Genomic DNA, 17,774 nt, shown 5'->3' with positions numbered 1-17,774 from the left:
CAGCTAAAGAGGTCACACCATCAAAGTGGAAGTTCTTAAGGGCTGCAGCAAGGCTCAGTGGGTGCCTTCACCAGAAAAGCAGCACAGGTGTGCCGGTCCATACCCAGCGTGGTCCCTGGCAGCCCTGGGGAAGGATGCCCACCATGGACAGCAAGCTGCTCCCTGAAATTTGCTCGGTTTAAGGAGAAGTGGTTGGGTATCCATGGATACATGCCTGAACTCAGATGCTTCTCTCTTGAATGCAAATAGACTGAGAAAGGGCAACAGGGGTGTTGCACAAAGGGAGAAAATCCTGAAGAGGATGACACTTCCAAAGCATTTGAACAACACTGCATTAGAAAGGGAGAGGCTGTGGAGTGGGGTGATTCTCTGAGTGGTGCCTACTGGGAGACCAGAGCACTTCTGGCATTTTTTGAAGCACTGTGCTTCTGTTCCCTCAATGTTAACAGATGAATATTTCATTTCAGGACTAACTGTCCCTGCAAGTACAGCTTTTTGGATGAAAACAAGAGGCCGGCTCCCCGGCGGGATGTACCATCCTACCCAAAGGTACCACACAATCCCTGCTCTTCCCATAACCCTACTGCATGGCTGGATCCTGACAAGCTCTGCTTTACAATGTGTGACTCCTTGGCCATTAATTCCTAGTTATTCTAAATCCAAGGTCTGATCCAAAACTCCTGCAAGCCAATGGAAAAAGCTGTCAGTTGCCTGCGGTGACTTAAAGTTTAATTCTCAGTAGTCTTTAATACTTGAAAGCTCATTAGTGTTTGAAATGTTAATGAACATTGTGCATTCATCAACATCTAACGATCTTTTGTCTAGTTGTATTTGTTTATTCTCCCTGCTCATAGCAACAATCAAAACCACCCTGTAATGCTGTGTTCTGATTGAAAGTCGTGCTGCTGCCTGTTTTCTCCTAATGGATTATTTTTTAATTTAAAAAGTAATTTATGGGGATGCTTCACCTAGGGAAACAAAGAGAAAATGTGACATTGGATTCTCTCCAAAATGATTCATTGTCCCTGTGAAAATGAGTTAGTGTATTTGCTAGAGAAAACAGTAATGCTGGAAGAAAAATGTCTCCTGGGCAAGCAAAAGTACAAATCCACAGTGATGAATGAGGCTGAAACCATGAAGAGCACAGGGTCTGTGGTCCCAGAACCAGCAGTCTTTGCCCACAAGAATTATTAAAAGCTGCCCAGTGCCCAGCTCAGACCTTGACAAAACACCAGCTCACACGTGAGCAAATCAAGGTTTAACCGTGGGCATCTCCTTGCACACAACAAAGCTGGCTCAGCCACCCTGAATCCTCATGGTCCTGTGTGATGCAGGTGCATGACATGGGCACGGCTCTGTGCACATTTGTCTTCAGAGCCTTGCAGAGCCTTGCAGAGCAGTAAATTCTGCTGTTTATGCTGCTCTGCCTGGAAAAAGTGACCTCCACTGACGCAGAGACTGTGGGACTTCTATTTCTTTTAATTAACTTTTGCCCAGGAGGCTTGTGCTCCTGACACTAACACATGATTTAACAGAACACATCAGTTCTAAGCCAGACTTTTTCCCCTGGTAAGTATATATGTCAGATTAAACCTTGATGGACTGCTGCATTAGGATCTTGAATTAAGAATAAGGGCTATGAAGAGTTGCACTGGTAGTTTTACTCTTCCATTGAAGAGTAAACTGGTATTTTGTATTTCTGCATTATTCCTAGACCAAAGCTTATGGGATTTTGGGGTTTTGGAGTGATGCCTTGAGAGGCCTCCTAGAAACAGAGACTAGACAGGAGTAAGGGAATAAGGTACTTTATTTGAAGGGCCTTCAAAGGTACCCCCTGGGGAGCCAGAGGCCACTGCCAAGATGGACCCCAAGATGGACAACAGGTCATGAGTTCTTGACACTTTGATAGGTTTGGTTCATTTGCATATCAGGGTTAATTCTACAATTAAAGCTTCAGTTAATGATGTAATTCCCCTCCACTTGCCCCCCTTTAGAGGCTTTTGGTTTATACTTTCTGGGTCTAGGATGCTCTGGGTGTCCTTGGAGAGCGGGCCTGGAGAGGCTTTGTTATGTTTGCCTAGCACGAGAGAGCAGAAATTAACAGGCTACAAGAAACTTCAGAGTTACACTCTAAGCAGTACAGGATTTGCAAAATATAAAAGTTAAAACCTAAGGCATCAGGAGATTTGTGAAATTTTTTATCAGCTGTCAGGTGCTGGATTTGTCCAATGTCAATGAGGCTGAAGGAAGACGTCACTGCAACACCAAACCTGTACTGCTAATTCGCTGTTTTCTTGCAGAAAGTCACACTAAACGTGCATTGTATATGCAAATGCAAAACTCCTTGCCTTCTGAAGGAGGAAAATTAATCTTCAGTGGTGTTCCTCCTTGAATTAAGTATCAAACCATTTGATGGCTCAGAAATTGTCATTCACCTGCTCAGGAGAGTAAACCCAACCCAGAGACAGCCATGGTAAATGGGCCAGCTGAAGCCACAAGGTTTTTGAGTCCCAAAACCACTGATGAATAGAGTCTTGAACAGATGAATCTGTAGAGTCCTGATATCCCCATGTCTTCTAACCCTCCACATCCCTTTTTTTTCATTTTGTACACAGCCGTAACTGGTGAATGAACTTGATTTTGTTTTAAGCTTCTGAGCGTAATGATAAAAAATCACTTGAATCTTGCAGGCCGACAACCAATTTGAAACTGTGGGCACTCTTGAAAAAAACACTCAAAGTGAGAGCATAAATCATCTGAAAATAAACATATCATCCCCACCAGCTAATTTAGCACTGTAAGCAGAGACACTTCACACCACCCCTCCCTAACGGGCAGCTTCGAGTGCCTCTGATGCTCTGCAGGCATCAGGGATGGGTCTGTGCCCTGTGCCTTTGATTCCCTGTGCTGGATTTAGCCATGACCCTGTCCCTAACACCTCCACTCCCTTTTCTCCCAAGCCCTGCTCCACAAGGATCTGGCCCAATGTGCAGCTGCAAGCTGGTGGGAAGGGTGAGGAGGGTTGGGTGGCCAGAGGGAGAGATCATTTGCTCTCTCCTTGGGAAATGTGGTTCATGGCTCGTGAATGGAACCCCGGCAGTCCCTAGGACATGCCAATAGCAATTCCCATGCCAGGGACACCCTTGTTTACAGCTCCTGCCTTTCTGTCTGCAGTACATGCTGTCCCAGGAGACCATTGAGGCTCTTCGGAAACCAACCTTTGATGTCTGGCTGTGGGAGCCCAACGAGGTGAGGATGCCACATTAGCTGGGCTGGCACTTTCTGAGGGCCAACAAGGTCAGAAGAGCCCTTTGAGACAGTCTGCAGGGTCTTTCCCTTTTTCCTGCCCCTTACTCTCTATACATTTATTTTATTTCCATACCACACCAGAATGCAGTGCTTCTTCCTAGCAGATGCCAGGTAGCTTATGCTGCTTATCATATCCTGGCTCCTCTTTATTTGCTCTTTAATCTCTTCCTAGCAGTCCCTCAACTGGTGCACTGTCATTACTGCCACATGAGTTCTCTCATACCATTTTATCTGAACAAATCGATCCCCAGAGAAGTGTCTGCTTAAGCACATCATCAATAAGTCCACTCAAATCAATAAAGCAGCAGGCAGAGGTGCAGGCACTGATTCACACCCCTTCAGCTGAGGGTTTTTCTGCAGTTTGTTCTGAAGAGGTTGCAAGGCTGCATTCACAACCAATTGGTACCTTCTTATTGCTTCATTTTCTTCTTTTTTTTACTGCTATTAGTGTTTTTCATGGTTCATCACTTGTACTGCAGAAGGTTCTGGAAGGTCCATGAGTGAGCCTCTGTGGAAGCGTGAAGGAGAAGGATGTTAAGAGTCAACAGTTTATAACATAATGTAAAACCAGATTTAGCAAATAGTAGCAAACCTCACTTAAGAAAATCATAATGGAGGACAGGACTAAACCAGGGGTTTAGTGCTGGTTTTTGGCCAGGGAAAAGCTCGGGTAGTTCTGGAAGCAGCCCCCGCAGCAATCACCTTAATTAGCTCCTCCATCAGAGGTTGTGCACGCAGAGTCATTCTGGCTCAGCATCACAAGGAAAAACACCCCATGCACATCCACAGGAACAGCATATTCCCTTCAGGATATTTCCTGTGTCTGGTAGACCAACAGAAGAGCTCTCTGGTGGCTTTAGGTCCATCTCCCATTCGCTGAGGCTGGCAAAGCTTTCCTCATGTGGTCAGAGGTGCTCCGCAGCCACTGCTCCCTCGCCAGCTCTTTCCCTCTGTGCCATGGCCACAAATGCCTGTCAGGTCTTTGCAGCAAGAGGGAACTACAATCTGACAGGTGGACCATAACACTGCTGGCTTGTTGTTGTTCTGACTGTTAAGAAAGAATGAGGAGAGACATTATCTGTGGATTCCTGTGGGCCAGGGGACAGTGCTTTAGCACAGTAACTCGTTCAGAGGGCTAGGAAACATTATATGGTGGCATGAACAAGGCAAACAGGAGGGTGTGGAGATTAAACTTGCCCTGCAAGGAGGAGTCTGCTCAGAAATGAGATTCCACACAAGCTGTGGTGAGCCGAGCACCATATGGGTTTATCTCACCCTCTTAGCTCTGCTTTATGGTTGCAGAGAATATTTCAATTCTGTCAGTGCTTGTTTAGCAGCGAGTGTTTGCCCACGTGCTCAGTGTGGGACAGGCAGGTCATAAACCACAGTCATCTGTAAGCAAATGAATAATGTGCTCTGCAGCATCTCAGTAAACCGAGCTTTGCAGCAAGCCTGGGTCCTCTTTCAAGCCCTAAAAGAATCCCATATTCAAGCTTATGCTGCTGACCAAGAAAGCTAAACATGAAAACTGAGGTTGTCCTGTGTTCAGGGGCAGGAGTTCTGTGACTGAGAGTCACCTCGTCACTCACCCAGAGCTCTCTTGGCAACAGCTGCTTTTCTAAGGATAATTCAGCAATTCTGGATAAAGATTATTTTCTTGGAAGGTCTTCTATGAAACTATTGCAAAACATATATTCTACCAGGACAAGGGGATCTTCAGCAAAATGCTGCCTGTGTGATCTGAGCAGAATTCAGCTCATGGCATTGTCCCTCAGGTCTTGCAGGAGAGTCTCTTCCTGTTTGGATGACCCAAAATCAGCCCCGTTATTACTCTGTGAATTATGTTTATTCCCTGGATAAATACAGTTTCATTATATTAAATCTTTTTTTCCTGGTGAGTTTCTAAGAGCCTAAATAACAGAAAACTAACTAGAAATGCCTCCAAGGCTGTATTTGTGACACTATACTCGTCATGTTGAAACCCCTGGGTTGCTTTACAGTCTAAGAGCTGCATTTCCTAACACAATGGCCACATTCAATCCCCTGCAGATTTGGCCTTCAGAAATGGGAATGCAGATAGTACCTAAACTCCTGAAATCCAGGAAACCTCTTAATTTCTGATTGGTGGAAGCTGTTAAGCGCCCAAACACTTGAGATTATCAATATCTTTTGTTTCCAATTCTTTCAAGCCCAGATGATTAAATGTGCTGCTAAATTGTCTGCATCCCCCTTCCTACTGCAGGTGTTGTCTCAAAAGGGCTGCCTGCCCTTGCATTTCAGCTTTTGGGACTCACAGTTACAGTCTCCATGAGGGGATGATCACAAAACTGCTGCAATTTTGTAGGGTTATAATGGGAAATCTTTAAAACAAGAGATCTGAGCTAAGATGGTGGAGTTAGGAGCTCACAAGAAGTCATAAAGAAAGAAGGTATTGACACATGTCTGAAATAAGTGTTTCCTTAGGGATCTCTTATTTTCTGCTGTCATTTTCTATCCAGCTAGAGCCTGATTCATTTCTGTCCAGCCAGGGCAAAGCTCCCACTGGTTTCACTGAGCGATGGAATACATCCCAGCTGAACTAGAAAAACTGCAATACTCTTTTTTTTGTGAGCAGGAATTGCTGTGATACACACGAATCACAAATTACCAGAGTGCTGGTGTGCTATTCAAAGCCCTGCACAAAACCTGTGAAGTCAACAGCAGCGTCTGCTTCAAAAAGCTTTCAGACCCTCTCTGTCTCCCCTCTTGCACTGTCTTTAATCATACAATCTTTGAACATCTTTCTTTCATCTAAAGAGGGCTCTGCAATTATTTGATGCTTGCAAGGGGGAAATTCATGTCACAGGGTGTCCTAAAGGGATATTTACAGAGCCAACAATAACCTGCCCATTCCTGGCTGCAGATGCTGAGCTGTTTGGAGCACATGTACCACGACCTTGGGCTGGTAAAAGACTTCAACATCAATCCTATCACACTGAAGAGGTGGTTGGTGAGTATTTCAAGTTACTGGTGTTTGCAATTTTTCACATTCAAAAATCAATAAACAAGGCATTTAGTCATGGAATTAACATGACTCGCATGAGTAATCCCAATGAAAGCAGTCAGTCTATACAAATTCTTCAAATTTAAGTACTTCAGAAAATGTCTGCATTCTTGTGGTCACAAATGACTCTTTTTTAACTGTTTTGCATTCATTTGCTGAGGTTTCTATTACTGAAAGCAGTTCATTTCTGCTGAATGCTCTTGATACCTACTGTAAACGGAGGCAAGACAAGTGTCTTCAGATATAGCTAAAAAGTGCTAATATGTGCAATAATCATTCAGTATACTAAATCACAGGGAGTAAAAGAGCAAGGCAGGAAGGAAAAGGAATTGCTGAGAAGGTAACTTTTCTTTGCTTCAGTCTTTGATGTGAGAATGTTGCAGAGATGCAAAATGTGAGAAAGATGAGATCATACCAAAAGTGAGATGTCTAAGGGAGAAACACTGGAATATTTAAAAAGCAATGAGTTTTCAGGTCCAAGGGAGAGCATAAGAAAGCGTTTGCTAAAAAGCTGAAGATTATATTGGCTTTCTTAGAGAAAACCCATCATGTTCCTAGAGGACTGTATAACAGTAAATATTTTATCCATTGTCAAAAAAGATCCAGGGATAGCCTGAAGAATTATAACTAGTAAAAACTTACCTCTGTGTCTGACAAATTGATTGAGACAATAATTAAAAACATCATGGTCTGAATTCATTACACAGATGTTTCATAGGATTCCTTTAGTAAAGACTTACATCTCATTAATCTCTTCTAATTCCCTGAGGAGTTTGCAGAGAATAGAGGGCACTGTTCTAAATGGATGTAGATGCCTAAAAAAATTTCCCAGAATCAGGAGGTGGCTGGAAAAGACAAAGAAAAGACTGGGTTCATCCCGTGTTGCAGTACAGCAATGGCAGGAGGCACGGGGCTGTCACTGCTTGGTGCCCTGCTGCAGGAGGGAGCCAACGAGGCACAAGGCTAACCAGAGCCTGGAATAAGGGATAAAATGTCACCACAGAAGGCAGAAGGCTCACCTGGAATTTATTCCCAGCAAACTGGTGAAGCCTTTTTTGAAAAATGGTGTGACTGCATTAAAGGAGATACCGAAAATGATCTAAAGCTGGTAAATCTCTCTCCGAAGAAGGCAGATGAAAAGCTCGGTGGTGTTGACCTTATAAAGCAGCTGAAGACAAGGGGTGGGATGAAACCCAATACAAACAAGGGTAACACAGAGGCGATAAAACAGAAGATCTCTTCCTCCTGTTTCACAGCCTGAAAACATGGGAAGCAAGGTGATATGTCAACACACACCAACAGGCCACCCACACACATTGCTGCAGGCAGCTTCCCCTAGCTTGTGTCTCCAAGCAATTTGTCACCACTAACATTTAAGACAGCCTCACTGAGCAACAAGGGGAGTTTGTTGTGTATTTTCTACAAAAGTAAGCCAGGGTGAGGTCTCCTATCTTCTTGCAGAAAGAAAGATGATTTTTAAAAGCCTCAAGGGCTCTGCTTCAAAGCAAGACACTTCCCCAGGCACAGTATGAGCATCACTTTGAACTCAAGTGGGAGAGAAAAAGCCACCTCATGCTTATCCTGGCTTTCTTGCTCCCACATCCACTGGCTACAGAAATCTTCCAGGAAGAGAAGGAAAGAATGACTAATGCAACCCAGTCACTCCATCCCTTCAGTGCTCTGAGTCAGGAGTCCCCTGGGATGCTCTGGGCTCCAGTGCTGGATGTATACATTACATCCATGCAGTTCTGTGCAGTGTCATGGGTGTCCATGTGTAGGCTGGGAGATACTCACCACCTGTGAGCCTGGCTGACAACCATATCGTGCCATTCCTTTTGAATAATGAAATGTGTTTCTGAAATCTTTGCTGCAGAATAATCTGAGCAGAGCTTTTGCAATGAAACCCACAGATAACTGAATAAGCATTGAAATGCCAGAGTTCTCTTGACCTTATCCAGGGCTTTGAGGCTTCCCAGAAGTCAGGTTATGGGTTAAAGGGTTTGATCCTGATGGGGTGTGAGGAGTCATAAAGTAAATTCACTATTTAGCTAGAGAAGGGGGCAGGAATTCTGTCCATGCCATTAATTCAGTCCCAGAAACTGAAGCATGTGCATGAGGGCTCTCTGCCTGGAGGGGTTCAGGCTATGGAGGAGGATTCAGCAGAAGGGTCTGACAGTGCTGCTGACTCTTGGCTGCTTTGTGAGGGACAGGAAGCCAAAGGAGCATTGGAATAATGACCGTGGCATGTGTTAACCCAGCTGTGCCAGCCTTCCTCAGCCAGCCTGGCTGGCAGGAGCCAGGACACAGGGATGGACAGGCTTCATCCTGCCTCTGGAATGAGGGCAACCAAGCCAGGATATGTAGGAAGTTAAACCACACAACAGTGGCTCCCATGAGCCCATAACAGCTCAACCTCTCCCAGGCTGCCTGGTGCAGGAAGCCCACCCAGGTGTGCTCCACATCTTCCCTTTGCCAAGCAACGTGTCCCAAAGTGCCACCTCTGAGCATTGGCAAATGAAATAACAGCCACATTTCAGCCTTCAAATATCAGAGCTGCAGTTTGTACTCAGCAGGAGAGGGGGACAGGGGTGGGCTCCAAGCCCTTTACAGTCCCCAAAGTCACCATTTAGCCACTGCAAGGTTTGAAGTACAAAGTCAGGATGAGAGCAGAGAGTCCTGTCTTAAGGACTGAGATGCAGCTGTGCTGGGATATTTGCCCATTGCTGGCTGGTATGAGAGGGGATTTTCTGTGAACTTTACTTGCTGGTGAATTCTTGGAACACAGAAATCTCACCTGGGAAGGCAGAAAGTGTCAGAGGCCTCGTGCTGTCACTCTGTCCTGGCAGAGAATAATCCTGGGCTCCACAGGACTCCTTTAAGGATATACAGTGCTTGAGAAACAGCTCTGCCATCTCTGACAGCTTCATTCCCTCTCTCTGCAGCTGTGTATTCACGACAATTACAGAAACAACCCCTTCCACAATTTCCGGCACTGCTTCTGCGTGACCCAGATGATGTACAGCATGATCTCGCTCTGCAGCCTCCAGGTATGACCCCCCTCGATGGGACCACTCCATTTCCATCGTGAAACCTGTGCCAGTTCTCTTGCAAAATGGGCCACCAGCCTGCTGGCCAGTGGTGGCCTTTGAGGAGGCTGCACTTGCTCAGTCCCTGGGCACACAAGGAGAGGTGTTGCTTTTCCACCTCTGGCTGCCCACTCAGCCATCCCATTCCTGACCCCAAGCACCTACACAGCTTTCTGAGGCTGCTGGGAAGGTAGCTTCACCTCCTGGATGGCCACAGTTTGTACACTGCTGGAGTGAAACATTTAGGAATGACAGCCAAACCCCTACTGAATTATGCTCTGTGGGTATGTTCTTTGTTTGGGACACAAAATGTTCCCACAAGAGGCGTTCTCCAAATGTGTGCTTGTACCTGCGCTTGTGCCTGGCAGGTATTGTATGCTGAACACATATTTGACCTTTATTTTATCCCAAAATTCATTCACTGTCTGGATAACCTGCGCTCATATATATATTAATTTCATTCTTTACAAAACCGCTTTTATTCACTTTAAAAACCCCTTTCTTCTCCATAGTTAAACATATCAGTTACTGGCCTAAGTCTGTTTTCTTGGCAGTAGCAGTATGAAGAAAAATTTGCTTTAATGTAAGTCTGGGCTATTCAAAAGCTGTCGGAACACAACATTTAATTTTTCTCGCTCTTTTCCTAACTTCAGTTAATGCAGAATGCAATGGCAATAGAGCCATCTTCCATCCCTCCCTTAAGTAATCGGGTGCTCAAATGACTTTTAAGAGACTGCACTAATGTCTCAGTGCTTTTATATGATCTCTGCAGTAATAGCAAGTTTCAAGGAAATTGCCTCCTCTGAGCTGCTGTTATTTAATGCAACAAAGGCAAATCTGAGTCATTTTTACTGGAAGGGAAGGCAGGTCTCGCGTTCTTGGCTGAAGTAAATTCACCTAAGGAAAAATGCTTCATTTTGCTCAGATTTGCATTTCTCTAAAAAGTAAAAATGTCTGGTTTCTTCATTTATTTTGATTTATAGGGATAGAGGAAGTAGAAATCATAATACTACTTTCATGTTTTGTATTTTACAGGAGAAATTTTCCCAAATTGACATTTTGATTCTCATGACTGCAGCAGTGTGCCATGACTTGGACCATCCAGGCTATAACAATACGTAAGTCTGTTCTCTTGCTTTCTCTTCCCTTAAAACCTATTGGGAAGGTAATACTGGTTGCATTTTTTGGTAGATCAGGTTTTTCTTCTCACAGCCTGACCTTTTCCCAAGGCCCTGCTGTTCACTCACACATGGGCCAAAGCAGAGCTCAGGTCTGGGTTGGAGTTTGCCAGCTGTCCTTGATTCTGTAAGGAAAATGTCTTTTTTCAGATTTCTATTCCAACACTTTTCCCCCCAACTCCTGAAAAAACAAGGTAAAATATTTGACAGCTGGTAACAGAGCTGTTTATGCTATATGCTATAAATTATTATAATAGAATAGTTACACTAAAATGCAAAGGGGGATTTAGCTTACACGTTATTTCATAATTATAAATCATGAAGTGCATTTTACTCTGTTTATTATGATGTGAGGAAATTATTGCCATTGACCCATGGACACTTTTGTGTGCATGTGAAAGGGAGAGAATCTGATCTATTTGTAACCATTCATTAAATAAGGGCAGAACCCAGTTCTGACTGGGATCAGTGAGAATCTCTGCATTTGCCAATAGTGGGAATTAAACCCAGAGAGTTCCTTCTGGTTTTATGTCATTTTAAACTAGAGATGTAGTAAAATTTAAAGAAGGAAAAAAAGCCTATAGGGGAAGGTTCATCCACTGAATGGGAATCAGCGCCTGCGATTACATTAAAGTAACACCTATTTTCTCCGAAAATCTGATTTAATGCCAACAACCAAAAAAACCAAAGCTGCAGCTAACTGAATAAGCATTGAAAAGAATGTAAGCAAGAGCAAGCAGCATGGTTTGGAGCAGCTGGCGGGTGTCTGCAGGAGTTTTTCCCTCACGGTTTTCCCTGCCCTCAGCTACCAGATCAACGCGCGGACGGAGCTGGCCGTGCGCTACAACGACATCTCCCCGCTGGAGAACCACCACTGCGCCGTGGCTTTCCAGATCATCTCCCAGCCCGAATTCAACATTTTCTCCAATGTGGACCAGGAGCAGTTCAAACAGATAAGACAGGTAGGAATGCTGCTCCTGTACACGCTGTTCCTGAGGATGTAAACACGCACGGACTTCCCTGCTTCACAATGAGAGTGATTCATTCTCCCTGGAGGGTAGGGCTGAAAAAGCCCCTCACGCTGGAAGGATCCGAGAGGGATTCTTGGAAAACTTCCACAGCAGCACTCCCTGGAATGCGTTACTGAGGAATAATGAGTACATCCTGACTATTAAAGCCTATAACATTTTGGGGGTAGATATTTATGTTGTTGGAGGAGCCAATTAGCTGTGACTGGGGAAGGATTAAGCTCTCGCGGCAGAAGTTTATGCTTTAAGGGAACACTGTATTAATTTTAAGAGGGCCTTCAAAGGGGGAAAAGATTTGCAATAGCAGAGCACTTGTACTGTTGGAAGAGGCCCTGGTGCACTGGGAGTCACCACAGTTGTCTCTGAGGCACTGAACAATGCAACAATTCCCATTAGGGCTCTGAGGGCCAAAATCCAGTCTTAATTTCCACATTACACCTTCCTTACACACCAAGTGGAGAAGCCTGAAGGCTGATTGGAGTTCCTGATTCTGCCAGCGTGTGGGAAACTGGCATGGTCCCAAAATGGGTTGTTGTGTTTGAAAACCCACAACTTTCAATTAACCACATGTTTTCCCATCATAAACTCTGCATAGCAGGAGGATACAGAGCTCCTTGACCACATCTGAGTGTTTTAAAGCCCTTAATCCAAAGAAGATGGGCACAGCTGACATCCCCATCATGATTTTTGTCTCAGGGCCACTAAGAGTCAGCGGCAAAACCCACAGTGCTTTCCAAGGAGATGAAAGTGGATCTTGGCAGCCAGAGTGCGGCTTTTAACATCCTGTTGTACAGTTTGCTTTTCTACAATTAGTCAATCAGAAAGGGAAAACCTCAGTGTCTCTGGAATATCACATAATACCATGATCCTCATGTACCATGAACTCTTTATAATCCTCTTCCAGTTTCCTTGGCAGTTTCAAGTCAGAAACTTCCCCTTCCAGCATGAACAATTCAGTGCATCTGAGGCATTTCGTGTGCAAGACAGACCCTTCTTGGCTCTGCAAGAGCAGGCTTTGTAAGGAATGTCAAGTTAATATGTGAACATGTTTTCTTTGCTAGGGGATAATTACATTAATCCTGGCTACAGACATGGCGAGACATGCAGAAATAATGGACTCTTTCAAGGAAAAAATGGAAAATTTTGATTACACAAATGAAGAACACATGACCTGTGTAAGGAGATTTTGTGGATTATTTTTTTTTTTTTTTTGTGCATGGAGTGAAAGCTTGCAGATTAACTTTTGTTTGTTTAAAAACCAAGATTCAATATACATTATCAAAAAAAATAAACCCTCCTACATTCTCTGCCCCACCAAAAAATAATTACTATTTGGAAGTGCTCTATATTAAATAGGTTATTCCAGCTTTAGAAATCTGGGAGTCCCATCAGGAAAATAAAAGATTTTACTCTATCAGGTCACAAATTCTTATTGTCCTGTACTGTGGGGAATAAAATATTCACAAGAGTGCACACTGCAGTCTCCTCTACTTCCTAATTGCCTTTGATTTCCAGGGAAATCTTTTCCCAGCTGCCTCCCCAAGTACTCCACAAAAAATCTTAATGGTCACTTGTGATTGAGTCTCCTCATGCTGCAGATAAGGGCACATCCCACTGTGACACATCCCAGTGCTGCAGACTGGGAAACCGAGGCAGACAGGGGATAAGTGATTTACACAGAGAGAGGGAAAAGGATCCAGATCATTTAAGACCTCTGGTTTAATCCTGAAACTGTCCTTTCTGGTTGTCCTTTCTGCCTCCCACTGCATTGCAAGGACAGGGGTTGTGGAGAGGGGGGAAAAGGGCTGGCTTTAAGACTGCAGCATTAAAGTATTATCCACTTTCAGCTGAAGATGGTACTGATAAAATGCTGTGACATCTCCAACGAAGTGCGCCCCATGGAAGTAGCAGAGCCCTGGGTAGATTGCTTACTGGAGGAGTATTTTATGCAGGTAAGAGTGAGGGAGAGATGCAATTGCACAATTGCACAATTTTCAGCTATTTCCACATCCCACAGGTGCTTCACTGCCTGACAGCCCAGTCTGGTTCTAGCTCTGAACTACCTGGTCTGGCAGAAGTTTCAGTGCCTGTGGCAGGGGGTTGGAACTGGGTGATCTTTAGAGTCCTTTCCAACCCAAACCATTCTACGATTCCATGGAAAGCTTCTGTTACAGAAAGTCAGAGAAGGATGCCAGCAAGACAACCTGCTCAGGAAGCAGGTGGATGCAGCTGATTTTTCTTTTAACCATTAGTAAAGAAGATGTAATTTCTGGTTGAATACCTGAAAATAATCACTCTCTGGAGAACGATGAGGAAATCACAGAACTATTCCTTCTCTTTGAGAGCAGCAAGAGCCATTACCAGCTTTCTGAATGCTCTGATATATTTTACCTCACAAGTCCAGTGCGTTTGCAAAGGGAATTGGGCTCCCTGTAAGCATGGAGGTGAACACTTTGATGCTGGTGCTGAGCAGAAATAACTGAACAGAATTCTCTTTACTCAGATGTTGCTCTCAACAAAGCAGATACGTTGGCCTGAGGGAAACACGTCACTATTCTGTGCTATCTTCAAACACCTCTGTGATCTGTATCTGAGGGCTACTGATTGGCTTGGTGCATGACTCTCCTCACAGCCTTCTAGCCAGGACTAATATTTGCTAACTCTGGGTTTGTTCCAGAGCGACCGAGAAAAATCTGAGGGGCTCCCAGTGGCGCCGTTCATGGACCGTGACAAAGTGACCAAGCCGACGGCACAGATCGGATTCCTGAAGTTCGTCCTCATCCCCATGTTCGAAACAGTGACAAAGGTAAAGTCACCCAGGGCCAGAAACCAAAGAGGGGGAGAGCAGAGCGTCAGTGTTTGCCCCACCAGGTGTTTAGCTATCCAGGGAGATGGGGATGTACCTTCCACACCCCGCCTGCCACCTCGTTTTCAGCATGTACAACTAAATAATGCAGCAAGTTAAGGAATGCAAAAGGAAATGTCGATATTCTTTCTCTTGTTTCTACCTAGCTATTCCCAGAAGTGGAGGAGGTGATGCTCCAGCCTCTGTGGGAATCCAGGGACCACTACGAGGGGTTAAAACAGATAGATGATGCTATGAAAGAGGTAAGCTCCAATTATCTCCTTGATATAGTAAACATCATGACTGAATAAGCCAAACATTATAATTAAGCAGCAGCTTAATTCCAAAACAGTGGGAATGCTTATGGCATCATCATTATCCTGAGAAACACATTCATTACAGCTGGCTGGAGAGAGGTGTGTGCCACAAGCAGTAAGAACATGTCCTTGCAGAGTCCACCAGGCTCCACACGAGTATGGACATGGGAAAGGAGCTGCTTGCAAGGCACAAACCCCAGGGATAACCCCCTGAAGGGAGCACATTGGCAAACACCTCTTTGTGGGGGGATCTGCCCTCCCTTCCTTTGGGAAGGAGTTTGCCTGGGTTACGCTGCAGCAAAATGTCTGGGGTTGGGCAGTTCAAGGCTCTGCAGCACCAGTTGCATGAGTTTATTTTCTGGGAGGGAACTTACAGTCACATGTGTGTCATCAAGGACATGCTTGGCATTTTATGAGGAATCACTCTGTCACGCAAAGCACCCAGGAGGATTAAACACACAACCAGTGAAGCCCTTTTATGGCCCACCGGGGACCTTCATGTACAGAGCATCTCTCATTTTGACATGTGAGGCTCAGGGGAGGTGGGAATTCCAGGTAACCACGTTTGCTCTCTCTCAGCATGTCTGCATTGTCTCAGGAGCCTGGCAGGGCAGAGACCAGTGCTCAGGGCAGCAGTCACAGTGCTGGTCCAGCTCCCTGCACCCTGTGGCAATGGCCCTGCACCCCTTCCTTGCACACCTCTTCCAGTGCCTCTTTTCCCTGCTGACACCCACAACAAAACCTGCCCAAATGGCATCACCGAGCAGGGGTTTTCTGACATGAAAGAATTCATCAGGTAGTCAGGGTACTATCAGCCACTCCATCATAAAAACAGATTGGGAAGTGCCCTGGGGCACCAGCTGTACTGATATTGTTTGATACATGGGTAATGAAGGTTTCTTCACTTGATCATCCATGAGTGGAACAGTAGCTTTGCTGTAGCTGCCATCTCCTCCCAGGTGCTTTGGAGGAAAAGCCCCTCAGCAGTTCAAGTACCAAGGCTTGTTGATCAAAGAGCACAGGCTTTGAGGGCACTAAGTTTTAAAGGAGAGCAAAGTCCTTTAGGCATTTCTCAGTTTAGAGAGGAGCATTTCTCAAACAAGGTCAAAAGAACTCAAATATGACTGCCAGACTTTCCGATTCTTATTCTTATTTCAAGTAGAGCTGAAATTTTACTTCTGGTTTACATTTTTATACAAATTGATGGAGCTTTAATTATAGTATATTGGCACAAGAGGTCTCAGAAAAATAGGAGCTGCTTGAATTCAGAAATATCCTGAAACAAGAGGATTTAATTAATAATCTGAGAGCCTAGTACAATAGCTGATGAGAAAGACTGAGTTGTGTTTACTCAGGACATTCATCCAGAGCCGTTTGGATGAAACAATGCCTGTGATATTCCAAGCTGCTGCCTATTATTTCCCAGGAAGTGCTGCACATGGCTTGTGGAGAGCTGAGCATGGGACTGGCAAGCAGCGCTGTGAGTGTGAGTCAGGGGGATTAATCCTGCTTTGCTCTTCATTCCAGCTGCAGAAACAGAAAAGCGAAGCTTTGACGACCGGCAGTACTGAGAAGTGAGACAGAATGGCCTTTGAACAAAAAAACCACGAGCCCTGAGGCTACTCTGCTTTTGAGAAATGCTGTACTTGCCAAGCAGACGTGGTGGCTACATCAAAACCCAAGTGGGACCATACAGGGAGAGGTGGCAGGGATGGATCCGCAGCCTGCAGCCTCCTCACAGAGGTGCTGCTGCCGTCGGACACCGCGGGCTCCCCAGCCTCTGGCATTCCCTCCACAGCCTCCTGGCAGGATTCCCCAGGCTCCTGAATTCTCGCCACAGCCTCCTGGCAGGATTCCCTGTGTTCCAGCATTCCCACAACAGCCTCCCAGCAGGATTCTCCCTGCGGACACTGCTCAGGCTGCAGCCCGGCTCCAATCTTCAGCAGATCTGCCTTTTTGGTGACCAAGATGCCTGCAGCCTGCAGAGACAAATCAGAGTTTAGCTAAGGAGCCTTTTCTGGGAAATGATCCACTGGCACCAGGAGTGGTTTTAGTCAAGATACTCTCTATATGTGTACAGCAGTATGCTAATTACAGCATAGCTCACCAGATGCTTATACACCGACAAGGGTCCTGGCATACATTTTTGTTTGCCTGGTAGGCTCTAATGACACATTTCTCTGCGTTATTCTCTGAATTTTATAGTGTTCACAGTACATTCAGAAACCCAGCATAGTGGATGCAATTTTCTCTTTTTGTTGTTTTTTTCTACACTAGAAGAAATCAGAAGAAACCTTAGTGAGTTCGCAGGGTTGCTTTGTGGCCTGGTACAGCTGGACACCATGGGGTCCTTCAGCACGAGCAAAGAAGGGAGCACAAAGCTGAAAAAAACAGGGTGCAAACACATTTTTATCCTTGTTGATGCAAAAAAAAAAAAAAAAAACCCAACAAGAGACACCTTCAAAGATGTACAGATTTTTTTTTTTTTTTTACTTTTAAACTGATCTGCTAAATAATATATTCTTCTACAGAAATGGGTGTTATTGTTTCATTTTGTGTATGTGTTGACATGAGAACTGTCCATGTTCCTAAACACCAAAGCTCCCATAATGAATACAAGGTAAGGGGCTGTACAGGAGAGGAGAGGGACGGTTCTTCTTAGAGGAGAAGCCTTAGAATTATTCCTGTGGTACATCACGAGGAGCTTCAATTCCATTGATGGTTTTGTGATGGCTGGGAGCCAAGCCCTGCCCGGGTGTTGCAGCTGTGTGAACAGACAACGCTGGGATTTATTCCTGTGCACCACCTCACCAAAGGGAAGGCTGGAATAAGCCCCCCACAAGGGTCAAGCCACAGCCATGCTGCTCACCTGCTCCTGGTTTCTCCCAGTTGGGAAAGGTAGTTCTCCCTGAGAATTTTAGGTCCTATCGTGGCGTGGCTGCTGGGACCAGGGATTCCATGCACCCTG

The 17,774-nt window shown here is 45.0% G+C and overlaps 1 protein-coding gene across 5 annotated transcripts in view; it reads left to right on the top strand.

Annotated features, from left to right (window-relative positions):
• PDE9A (phosphodiesterase 9A) overlaps positions 1 to 17,340 on the top strand; it is a 49,476-nt gene extending 32,136 nt beyond the window's left edge. For all 5 annotated transcript variants that reach the window (XM_048290349.1, XM_048290375.1, XM_048290359.1 and 2 more), the window contains 11 exons: positions 468 to 549; positions 3,175 to 3,249; positions 6,212 to 6,298; positions 9,295 to 9,399; positions 10,474 to 10,556; positions 11,422 to 11,578; positions 12,706 to 12,819; positions 13,492 to 13,596; positions 14,322 to 14,450; positions 14,657 to 14,752; positions 16,334 to 17,340. In XM_048290349.1, coding sequence (XP_048146306.1) covers positions 468 to 549; positions 3,175 to 3,249; positions 6,212 to 6,298; positions 9,295 to 9,399; positions 10,474 to 10,556; positions 11,422 to 11,578; positions 12,706 to 12,819; positions 13,492 to 13,596; positions 14,322 to 14,450; positions 14,657 to 14,752; positions 16,334 to 16,384 — 1,084 coding nt within the window. In that variant the 3' untranslated portion in view covers positions 16,385 to 17,340. The remainder of the gene's footprint in view (positions 1 to 467; positions 550 to 3,174; positions 3,250 to 6,211; positions 6,299 to 9,294; positions 9,400 to 10,473; positions 10,557 to 11,421; positions 11,579 to 12,705; positions 12,820 to 13,491; positions 13,597 to 14,321; positions 14,451 to 14,656; positions 14,753 to 16,333) is intronic.
• The last annotated feature ends 434 nt before the right edge of the window (positions 17,341 to 17,774 follow it).

Source organism: Corvus hawaiiensis, chromosome 2 (genome assembly GCF_020740725.1).
Source record: "Corvus hawaiiensis isolate bCorHaw1 chromosome 2, bCorHaw1.pri.cur, whole genome shotgun sequence".
In the NCBI taxonomy this organism is placed as follows: Eukaryota; Metazoa; Chordata; class Aves; order Passeriformes; family Corvidae; genus Corvus; species Corvus hawaiiensis.
The sequence above is the reverse complement of the archived record's forward strand: the minus strand, read 5'-3'. Positions and strand labels throughout refer to the sequence as shown.